We start from the raw sequence: 12,843 nt of genomic DNA on the forward strand, positions 1-12,843 counted from the left end.
ACACACACACACACACACACACACACACACACACACACACACACACACACACACAGCTGGAGTGTTTAACTGTACTGTTGTCAAGAGGTGAAGCTCTTTCCATCTGAGTCTTTCCGGAGAAACACACAGAAGCTCTTAAACTCTTAAACTGTGTCAATCCCTCTGCAGCGATTAACTTTCCACACTCCCCTCTCAGAGTCTCCACAGCCCTGTGTGTGTGTGTGTGTGTGTGTGTGTGTGTGTGTGTGTGTGTGTGTGTGTGTGTGTGTGTGTGTGTAGATTAACTGTAAGTAGATTCCTCCCTTTCCTTCCCATATTTCTCATTTCAGAGTAACGAGACAGAGCAGCCAAAGAGCAAGACACGTTCCAATGCCTCTTACTCTCTCTGTTCATTAGGAATATTTCAAACACATGTAACATTTTACATTTGAAAGGAATTGTGAGTGGTGTTCTTAATCGTGGCTGGCACATTCCTATTATTGAGAATATTCTCATGCCCACATCATGTATGTCTTAAAATACTGGATATATAGCATATTATACTCACAACTTTTAAAGATGGAAATCAATTTAGTTGTCTAATATCTTTTCAAAATCAAAATTTTATAATTTAATACATTTCACTACAAGTTAAGCTCTGTCGACAGCATTTGTGGCATCATTTTGATTACTGCAAGAAAATAATTTCAATGTGTCCCTAGTTAATTTTTTTAAAAAGACACAAAACATATACACTCACCTAAAGGATTATTAGGAACACCATACTAATACGGTGTTTGACCCCCTTTCGCCTTCAGAACTGCCTTAATTCTACGTGGCATTGATTCAACAAGGTGCTGAATGCATTCTTTAGAAATGTTGGCACATATTGATAGGATAGCATCTTGCAGTTGATGGAGATTTGTGGGATGCACATCCAGGGCACGAAGCTCCCGTTCCACCACATCCCAAAGATGCTCTATTGGGTTGAGATCTGGTGACTGTGGGGGCCATTTTAGTACAGTGAACTCATTGTCATGTTCAAGAAACCAATTTGAAATGATTCGAGCTTTGTGACATGGTGCATTATCCTGCTGGAAGTAGCCATCAGAGGATGGGTACATGGTGGCCATAAAGGGATGGACATGGTCAGAAACAATGCTCAGGTAGGCCGTGGCATTTAAACGATGCCCAATTGGCACTAAGGGGCCTAAAGTGTGCCAAGAAATCATCCCCCACACCATTACACCACCACCACCAGCCTGCACAGTGGTAACAAGGCATGATGGATCCATGTTCTCATTCTGTTTACGCCAAATTCTGACTCTACCATCTGAATGTCTCAACAGAAATCGAGACTCATCAGACCAGGCAACATTTTTCCAGTCTTCAACTGTCCAATTTTGGTGAGCTCTTGCAAATTGTAGCCTCTTTTTTCCTATTTGTAGTGGAGATGAGTGGTACCCAGTGGGGTCTTCTGCTGTTGTAGCCCATCCGCCTCAAGGTTGTGCGTGTTGTGGCTTCACAAATGCTTTGCTGCATACCTCGGTTGTAACGAGTGGTTATTTCAGGCAAAGTTGCTCTTCTATCAGCTTGAATCAGTCGGCCCATTCTCCTCTGACCTCTAGCATCAACAAGGCATTTTCAGCCCACAGGACTGCCGCATACTGGATGTTTTTCCTTTTCACACCATTCTTTGTAAACCCTAGAAATGGTTGTGCGTGAAAATCCCAGTAACTGAGCAGATTGTGAAATACTCAGACCGGCCCGTCTGGCACCAACAACCATGCCACGCTCAAAATGGCTTAAATCACCTTTCTTTCCCATTCTGACATTCAGTTTGGAGTTCAGGAGATTGTCTTGACCAGGACCACAACCCTAAATGCATTGAAGCAACTGCCATTTGATTGGTTGATTAGATAATTGCATTAATGAGAAATTGAACAGGTGTTCCTAATAATCCTTTAGGTGAGTGTATAGTCCCAGTTATAGTAAACCATTTACAATGGTAGTGAATGGGGCTAGTTCATACATTTTAAAATACACACCGTTTCAAAAGTATAGCCACAAGACATTTTGCATGTTAACATGATTTTATTGTGATAAAATCAGAGATTTACCGCTGTTTACCAGATAACAGTGTTTCCCAGGGTTATGTCAACATGAACACTTGGCTATAACTTTACAAAGACAAGGCTAGTGAGCGACTTTATCACACTAAAATCATGTTAACACGTATAATCTTTACACCTTGTGGCTTTACTTTTGAAACAATATGTATTTTAGCAATTATTGACTGGCCCCATTCACTTCCATTGTAATTTCCTTAATGCAACCACTATTTTTTTCTGATGAGGGTCGAAATAATTTTTGTGGTAATCAACGTTATGCAACTAATGCTGTCCATTAAGCTAAACTTGTATTGAAACCGGAATATTCCTGGAAGTGAACATGCGTGGACGTTTTATTTGAGCTTCGTGTGACAGGACTGAGGGCGGGGCCGGTTAGTGATTCTGCACACCCGGTCCCTTATCAGGGTAATCAAGCCTCCGAGAGGGATAAAGGCCGACTGCTGATGGTGGTGTGACAGAGAGAGATCGTTTACGGGCAGCTGACCATCATGTGTTGATGTTTGTGTCTTTTGTTTAAGTTTTTCATTAAAATATTATTTATATTGTCAAGCCGGTTCTCACCTCCTCCTTTCCCTTATATCCCTTTACACTTTGCTATATGCAACGCATAATTAAATTAAATTTAAACTGATTGATCTCAGTTCAGAACACTTTGGGCTGTCAGTAAAGGGTTAAACGTTCGACACACTGAGTCATGTGACAAAATAACATGGGGCTGACCACAACGAAGTTCGTCTTTGGGAGGAACGCCAACAAAACTACATCTGGTAAGAAACCTAAATCTGCAAATGATGTTTGGACCTCTCAGCATGTTTGGATTCAGATTCATAATTTTGTTTTAGCATTGTTGGCAGTGATTGGTTGATGCTGGCCATTACTTTGAATCATAATTAATTATGATCATTTCTGAAGTCTGTAATGTCTCTAAAACATGAATAACCAACACTCCTGGAAACGTAAACAATTTGATTAAAAAAAAAAATGACATTCTATAGCCTGGACATACATTTTTATCTAGAATCTTTATTTATTTTTATTTTTTTGCATGTTTATTAGGTGCTACTATTGAAATTGAAAATGCACACAACAGTCACAATCGGACCACAGAAGGAATTTATATATGTGTATATATATACACACACATATATACACATATATACATACACTCACTGGTCAATTTATTATGTATCCGTACATCTACTTATTTATGCGATTATCTAATCATCCAATCGTGTGGCAGCAGTGTAATGTATACAATCATGTAGATATGAATCTGGAGCGTCAGTTAATGTTCAAATCAACCATCAGAATGGGGAAAAAATATGATCTCAGTGATTTCGACCATGGCATGAATGTTGGTGCCAGATGGGCTGGTTTGAGTTTTCTGCAACTGCTGATCTCCTGGAATCTTCATGCACAACAGCCTCTAGAGTTTATAGAGAACGGTGCGAAAAACAAAAAACAACCAGTGAGCACTAGTTCTGTGGACGGAAATGCCTTGTTGATGAGCGAGGTCAATGGAGAATGGCCAGACTGGTTCATGCTGACAGAAAGGCAATGGTAACTCAGATAACCACTCTGTACAATTGTAGTGAGAAGAATAGCATCTCAGAATGCACAACACATCAAACCTTGAGGTGGATGGGCTACAACAGCAGAAGACCACGTTGGGTTCCACTTCTGTCAGCCAAGAACAGAAAACTGAGGCTGTAGTGGGCCTCAGCATCATTTGTGTACCTCAACAGAAATCCAGATTTGTCAGACCAGACAATGTTTTTCCAATCATCTACTGTCCTATTTTGGTGAGCCTGTGCCCATTGCAGCCTCAGTTTCCTGTTCTAAATTGACCATAGTGGTAACTGGAGGGGTCTTTTGCTGCTGTAGGCCATACGCCTCAATGTTCGACGTGTTGTATGTTCAGAAATGCTTTTCTGCATGGCAATGTTGTAACACATGTTTATTTGGGTTACAGCCACCTTCCTGTCAGCTTGGACAAATCTGGCCATTCTTCTCTGACCTCTGTCATTATCAAGCCATTTTCACCAACAGACCTGCCGATTGATGGATGTTTTTTGGTTTTCGCACCATTCTCTATACACTCTAGAGACTGTTGTGCTTGAAAATCCCAGGAGATCAGCTGTTACAGAAATACTCAAACCAGCCCGTCTGGCACCAATATTCATGCCACGGTCGAAATCACTGCGATCACATTTTTTCCCCATTCTGATGGTTGATGTGAACATTAACCTCAAGCTCCTGATTCGTATCTGCATGATTGTATGCATTCCACTGCTGTCACACGATTGGCTTCAATTAGATATTCACATGAATAAGTAGATGTACAGGTGTCCCTAATAAAGTGGCCAGTGAGTGTATATACTGTGTGTGTGTGTGTGTGTGTGTGTGTGTGTGTGATATATATATATATATATACAGTATTCTGGTTTTACTAATCATCCAGTAGTCTGATTAGTTAGAAAAATAATACCTTACCTTTCCTTAACAAGCTACATGACTTGAAGTGCCATTGATGTCTGTAGCACAAACGGGATGGGTGTGGGACGTGACTATTATAAGGTACACGATTTAGTCCTCAGGGTTAGGGATTTCTTCAAATTACGGCCCTAAGTATAAGTGGATAACATTGCTGCTTTCCTTATCAAGCACCACTAAATGCCACATCACTTAAAACCTCAGTGACAAATCATACACACACTCCCACATGCTTGTATTTATGGCAAAGCAAACTTAACACCCCATATTAGCAAGTTGATCTCAACCGTGACATCTCTTGTGAAAGTCGACAGAACCTCAAAAACACTGAGTCACTAAATCCACTTTGATGAGGAGGAGATGATGCCAAAGAGAGGCACTCGAGAAAACATCTAGAATTTCTGAAGGATCTGATACCATATACAACACAAACATAGTCTCGCTCTGAGAGAGCTTTAATCTGAGAAGATTAGCAATGAAAACAAGACAACCCACCAAAGCACCCAAAATCCCAGGGGGTGAAAATGTTCCTCTTTAAAAGAGTCACTGTTATTTCACTGATTAATGCATCCTAACACAAATCTACATGCTTAAACTGATTTGTAATGGTAGAAGGCCAGACATCCTTGTTTCAAAAACAGTTTGATAGCAAGTTTTGGTGCCTTCAAATATGCAAACAAGTATGCAAATGTAGATGGGTCATTCTCTGTCAACTCTATAAGAGGTCCCTGGCTCAAAATGTTGTTTCTGATTTTGCTTTTCCTGGTGAAAGATATGGATAAATGCTGACAAAAGCCATAAATATGAAAATTACAGGGTTTGGAGGAAAAAACTATTTTTGATTTGGTTTAAGAGTTATAAGTGACAATGTAAATATACTAATTATAGCGCCACCTAGTCTCAGATAGATGTGTGTGAACACCTGAGGCAGACAATGCATAATCAGAAAATCAGTACAGTTTCAGCATCTTCAGTGTTTGGACCCCTTCATAATGCATTCCAGATCTTTGCAGATGTACATTTCTGAAATCCCCAAACTACTGTATATGTAAGCGCAGCGTAGTTCTAGCGGGAAGAATAGCAGCTGTACATCATCGCACCGTTAGCTGGGTAATTCCCAGCCAATCACATGTAAGCCATTGCTTTATAAGTCTGCTCGCAATCTATCACATTGCTGTTTCAGTGTGCTAACGTGGCAACCTCCACCACACCACCACCACCACCAGTTGAGTCCTGTCCTGCACGGGGGTAGGCTCCTCGCCCCTGCCTCCTATCTCCGGCAGGATATGACGGTTCCGAGTACAACTTCTTTGGACCGTTATGCGGGGCCTACGCCAAAGAGAGACATTACCTTTCTGTTTTATATTCATCAAATAAATGTAATCTTAATTTTCACTCAAGTCTGCTAGTCTTCCCAATAGAAGTATATTTATTGCACAAACTGAAGACCCACATGTGTTGCTTATTCTTAATAACATTTTTGGAGATTATTACATAATTGTTTTATTAATTGTTTAATTAAAGTACATGACTATTTTCAACATTATTTTAACTTCAGACGTTTGTTTTGTTGGACAAGAGCCACATTGCAAGTGCCTTATCTATGGGATTTAACTTTACAGGGCCTTAAAAAGGAAGATAGAAAATGTTGTTCAGAACCAGAATCTAAAAGTATATTAAGATAAACATTTTGTAACATCTGGAGTTATAAGGACTCCAACAACACTATCAAAGTGTTTTTTACCCCATTGTTGGACTCGCGCCATTGGCATATAATGCAACAATGGGTACTGAATAATGATGCTGACACCTTTCTAAGGTTACGTTTTGACCTGTAGTTTTGCTCCAAATCATAGGTGAAAATTGTCATTTTGATCCGTCTACAAAATAATGGATTACTCTGTAAATATTGATCCATGGCATTTCATATTTTGGGTTTCATCATCATTTATGTTGATCTTTCTTCAGAATACATTAAATACAAAAAATTCAGTCAGGGAAGTTTCTGAAATTTAGTTGATTTGACATGAAATAGCCCAGATGAGAAAGCTTGGCCAATGCATTTGTTTTTTAAGATTTTATTAATTTCCGTGACTTTTTCCATGACCCAACTTGTGACTTTTTCTCAAGAAGAAAACCCTAGGAAAATGTCCTTTTGCTCTCCATTTTTACTCTCTGCTATCTAGGGGAAACAAATTAAACATTAAACAGATCTCATTGGTGATGTTTTTCCCCTATGGACTAGAACAGATCATAAAGTAAAGAGAACCCTTCATTCAGAAATCATCAAGCCATTATCCCAAGATCAGAATTGGCACCGCATATCAATTACCTTCAAGGCAACAAACTCACATATTCAACAAAAAGCTCTTATTGAACAGAAGCATTTGTGTGGAGTACAAACGACACATTAGAACCACTGAATACTTCAGTGAAGGCCAAGTTCACAACTCCAAAGCTTTTTAGTGCGATACGTCACGCTTTTGGAATGTAGGTCAAGAAAGAGAGTGGTTCTGCTTTTCACATTCAAAACAGACAATTTCCTATCTTTCAAAAATGATGACAAGCTGTTAAACATTCACCTGTGCGTGAGAGGCGCTTTTGTGTGAGTGTTTTTACAGATGCGAGGGTAATTGATATGTGTCGTGCAGTGACATGCGGCGTGAAAAATGCAAAAGTTCCGCACACACTCGCACAGCTTCTGTCTGAGCGATGATCAGCAGGTGGCAGCGAGGAGTTTCGAGAAGTTGGAGTGTTTGCGCATGTCTATGTGCTGCTAAGTGTGTTGTGTTCTTAGGAGAGGCAATCAAAATGTCCTCGATAAGACTGACACAAACTCAGATCTTTTCATTTACATTTATGCATTTGGCAGACGCTTTTATCCAAGCGACTTACAGTGCACGTATTACAAGGACAATCCCCCCGGAGCAACCTGGAGTTAAGTGCCTTGCTCAAGGGCCCAACAGTGGCATCTTGGTGGTGCTGGGGCTTGAACCCCTGACCTTCTGGTCAGTAACCCTGAGCCTCAACCACTGAGCCACCAATGCAAAAATCTTTTCTGTGTATGTAATCTTTGAGATGTAGATTGCGAACTTTAACACAAACAACATTCTGAAAAACTCAGTGAATCTATTAAGAATAATTTAGGAAAAAATTCACTATGACTCAATTACACCTGCTAGCTCATATATGCATGTGCTGTCTGCATTGTTTTAGCACCAGATTCACTTATGTAGGAAACATGTACATCAAGCAACAGTGCAAACAAGCAACAAAAATGCTGAACGCAATTCCCCATTTAAAGGCTAGTTTGAGTGCAAAGTTGGCAAGTTGGCAGCAGACTACCACGATATGGCATAATTTAATGGGACTAAAAGAATTTCCATTTACATGCCCACCAATACGCTGGTAACCACCAAAAATCAGCGTATTAAATAAAATAAAAAATAATTAATGTTGCTATTCCTACATTAAAAAAAAATTGGGTTCGAAAAGAGATCGTGTTACATATCACAGAAGTTTACAGTTGAAATTAACACTACAGGCGTTACAACAACAACAATGACCTTTTTCCATTTTTCCAAATGACAGATTGCCAGTTCACAAACACTTACTTTTCACCCTGTTCCTCACACAATGCTATCTTATAACTTCTAAACACTTTTACTATGGCGCATGACTTGTAATGCTTACACAGGGGTGGCTGTGGCTCAGGTGGTAGAGCGGGTTGTCCACTAATCTCAGGGTTGGTGGTTCGATTCCCAGCCCACGTGACTCCACATACCGAAGTGTCCTTGGGCAAGACACTGAACCCCAAGTTGCTCCCAATGGCAGGCTAGCTTTGAATACCACTATGGTTAAAAAGGTGCTATATAAGTGCAGACCAATTAACATTTTAATGTTTGCATTACATAACCAATTACATTTACGAGCATGTTCAAATGTGATCAAATTGCACGGTAGCTCAATTGATAAAGCGCTGCACTTGTGATGTAAAGGACTGGAGTACGAGTCCTAAAGTGCACACGTGACAACACGTAAGCAGATTGTGTCATAGAAGCAGCACAAAATGGTTGATTCAGCAATTGCATTTTTCATCTCACATTTGCTTATTATGACACTATCAGTTAGGTTTAGGGTTTTAGGGTAGGGAGTTTTAGGGTAGGGAGGTCGGTTTTGTTCATTCAAAACTCAACAGAGCATTAACCTTAAAAACCTCGTCTGTTTGGCAGAACTTTTAACTTTCATTTCACCTCGGAACTGCTGCTATAAATTTAATAAATCATGTATTTTGAAAAGTTTCGCCACAGTAAAGTAATTTACTTGATATCAGGCTGTTTTTTGAAGTTCTTTCGAGTTGAACGTAGTTTTTTGTGTTTACATTTTCCAACAGTTAATTTGACTTCAAACACTTTAGCATACAGTTTGTAAACTTTATGAACTATAATACCATACAAAATTTAGCAATGAAGTTAGCATTGAATAAATGGGACGTCTCAATGGAACATCTTTTTGATAGCAAGACGGAAATATCAATTAGCAATATCCCACATTCGACTTGAAATTCGAATGGTACACAACATAACTCCCAGCGATAATGAGCGTGTTTTTCATACACGTTCCTACACTGATAATGCCTGATACGGCGACAAAGTTTACGGTCATGCAAGCACCTTAAACTGTGTTCCTTTATCAAGGTAAATTATGAAGTATTTTAAGCAAAACATTTTCATCTTCACACATACGTTTTTGCCCATTACACTGATTTTGCATCACATGTAAACACCTTTAATGCCAGTTTTACCAACTTATCCGATGAGCACAAGTGTTGTGCTCATGACTGTTTACATTTTAATGCCAAAAAGCAGAGAATAATCAGATTATTTCAAGTTCTATGAGATCAGGCTGGTAAAAACACTGTACAGTAACAGCAGAGAAAATACTCACCATAGACAATAACTGTAGCCGTTGTACTGCGCCTCTTAGCAACGATATTCTTAGCGACGCAGGTGTAGTTAGCGGTGTCTGACAGTCGTGCCTGTTTGATGATCAGGTTGTGATCGATAGTGATGTAGAAATTCCGATCATCTGCAGGATCGATTATCTCTTCATTCTTCAACCATTCCACCTGCAAACACAAAGAGAGAGAAGGAAGCATGTTAAATTATTTACAAAGTAAGCGAAATCCATCATATGTAGCTATACCTTATGGGCTGAATGACTGAAGATGTGAAATATCAGAACGTCCACAAACATCGCTGTCCCTCTGCACCAAACCCGCTTATGTGCTTCAAATAATCAGATTTTAAGTAATTTCGTAAAATGATAGAACATATCTTAAGACAACAATGTGTGGACATTAAAAGTAAATCACAAGCATGGCATAAAAATTGTGAGGACATTTGTGGATGCAGCGTTGAGTAAACAAAATGGCCCACAAATATTGAAAATACTGAAGGAGAAACAGGTCAGGATGGTGTCTGACATGGTCTGAAGAACAGCACAAAAACATCAAACAAACATTTTAGTGCAAAATTTGTCATTTACATATTTGTTCGGTTTCCTAGGAAATAAGGATGGAAATCGAAAATAAGGATGGCCACCTGGGGAAAATGGATAAAAGTGACACTAGTCCCATCTTGTAAGTGATGCATTGCAGGTAAATCTTACATTCAGTATTATGTGCTGTATTGAATATTGTTGTTGAAAATTGTGCTGATTTAAAATTAGAGCCAGGGGTTAAATTAGCCTTCAATACAACTTTAAAAAAAAAAAAAAAGGCAGCTGATTTTTCAACCCATTTCATTTCACGTGCTCCGGTCAAGTTTTTTGTTAGATCCATTTAACATGTTTCGTCCTCATTTAGCATGTGGTTTTGCTAAAAAAATAAAATAAAATTATGCTTCACTCTGGTCAGTTGCAAACACTGGTAAAGATAAATATTAGAGAGCGGCGCAATTCTCTAGAGCAGCACAAGATAGTGCAACTCTGAATACAAATGCACGGTCCGCTTCTCCATTGCTCCGCTGTCTGCTCTCTGTTACCTATAAATCGTGAAATGTGCAACTGCGCACCCATTTCTGTCATCCAGTAATATGCAGATTAAGTTTTGCTTGGTTTAATAACTGGCATCTGGAGGGGTTTTGAATCCAGGACCATTCACATAAAAGGCAATGATTACTATACTAACACACTCAAGGGCGTAGATTTAGTTTGAACATTCGGGGGGTTGTATTGTGATGCAGGGGGAGGGGGTAAGGGGTAACAAGCTGTACTTGCTAGTTTTGATTATTGGGGGGTAACCTCACTGCTAAAACAAAATATGGTTAGCCTACAAATATCACGGTTACTTCGGTATTACTATGATAAAACCATGATTTCCGCCAAAAACTATGGTTCCTACAGTCTACAATATTACTATAATAAAAACCAGTTAAACTATGGTATTTGTATAGTAAAACCATTATAACCACAAAATTAGGATTTGTATTATCTGAGTTTTTGTTTTCCTGTGTTATCACTATGGTTTCAATATGAATATCATGAATAAATATGGTTACTGTTGTAAAACCATGCTAAATTTATGCCAAGGTAAGCAAAACTATAGCAAGGGAATTCAAAACTTATTGCGAGAGCATGTAAAACTATTTCAGAAAATAAATTCCCCCACCTCCAAACTCCCAATTTAACCCTGGTTAGTAACAAAAATAACGTTTTCTAACTGGCAAACAACATAGATGAGGTTGTGTCGAAATAGTAAGAATGGGTTAACATTCTTGAGCAAGGCACTTAACTCCAGGTTGCTCCAGGGGGATTGTCCCTGTAATAAATGCACTGTAAGTCGCTTTGGATAAAAGCGTCTGCCAAATGCATAAATGTAAATGTAAGTAGCCCCAAAACAACATTAAAGACTATTAAATCTACCCCTTTTCTCATCTTGTTGGAAAATGCTTTAAATAACACTTAATTTATTTTGTTGCATTTTTCTCTCCGCATCAAGTCCCATGCAAATCCCCATGCCCATGTTGTTAAACATACTTAATTAGTTCACATTCACCCTACATCAGGGCTGGACTGGTAATCTGGCATATTGGGTATACATATATACATATATATTCCCGGCCAATGAGGGGCGGATGGGTCATCGGGAGAACCGAAAAGTGCCGAATGGGCCACGATAAACTGAAACGAGCCGCAGTGTTATGCAGTACGGACCGCAGAACGGTATCGCGATATGCAGATAACATTTACATTTATGCATTTGGCAGACGCTTTTATCCAAAGCGACTTACAGTGTAATTATTACAGGGACAATCCCCCCGGAGCAACCTGGAGTTAAGTGCCTTGCTCAAGGACACAATGGTGGTGGCCGTGGGGCTCGAACCAGCAACCTTCTGATTACCAGTTATGTGCTTTAGCCCACTACACCTCCACCACTCCCCCCAGATAAAGGATAGCGAACATGCCATCACCCCCCCACCCCCCCACCCCAACTCAACAAGTTTTGGGCCAGTTGCCATGTAAAATCCTGGGCCAATTTCTCTTCCCAGTCCAGCCCCAGTCCATCCCTGCCCTACATTAATCGAAAGCAAATAAAACAAGTTTAGATCTGAAGCACAAATTTGTTGTGTACATCAAAAATAAAATGATTTAGTAAATTGGACAACCTGCGTTTTTCAGTTTTTTCAGTGTGCCATCATTTCCCAGCAGAAGTGTTTAGAAATCTATAGTTATCATGGCGGTACATTACAGCTGTGTAATTTCCAGCTATTCTTTGAAAATGAAAAACCTAGTCATTCTTTTGGAAACTTAACATTTAATGAAATATATTCAAAACTTTAGGTGGTGGGGGAAAGTGAAAATGTTATCTTACTGCTGAAAATGAGGCAGTGTAATCATGCGGCAGACTGATTAGAACAGCTTTTGTGTCTATGGTTGAGTCGATGATGCCTTGGTACAGAGCTACATATTTCTCCACGCACAAACAAAATAACAAATGAGAAGTAAATGTGTGTGTGTGTATGTAAGTGTGTGTGACAGCAGTGTACCTGAATGGCGCTGAGAGCTCGCCTGGAGGGAATGGGGTAAAAATATCAGCTACTCATTGGCTCAGTAGGGGGGCAACTCAACCAATCAGCAGCTCATGCTTTCCAGCTGTGACAAACATGGCGCCCACATTATACCTCACGCACACATTTCCCTGTGCACTTTATCTCGTTACATCTGCATGTAACCCAAA

At 39.5% G+C, this 12,843-nt stretch overlaps 1 protein-coding gene across 1 annotated transcript in view; it reads right to left on the minus strand.

The window, feature by feature from the left end:
• LOC127622940 (netrin receptor UNC5C-like) overlaps positions 1-12,843 on the minus strand; it is a 189,098-nt gene that overhangs the window by 66,484 nt on the left and 109,771 nt on the right. Inside the window, exon 5 of the mRNA XM_052097134.1 lies at positions 9,552-9,732. Coding sequence (XP_051953094.1) covers positions 9,552-9,732 — 181 coding nt within the window. The remainder of the gene's footprint in view (positions 1-9,551; positions 9,733-12,843) is intronic.

Source organism: Xyrauchen texanus, chromosome 3, assembly GCF_025860055.1.
Source record: "Xyrauchen texanus isolate HMW12.3.18 chromosome 3, RBS_HiC_50CHRs, whole genome shotgun sequence".
NCBI lineage: Eukaryota > Metazoa > Chordata > Actinopteri > Cypriniformes > Catostomidae > Xyrauchen > Xyrauchen texanus.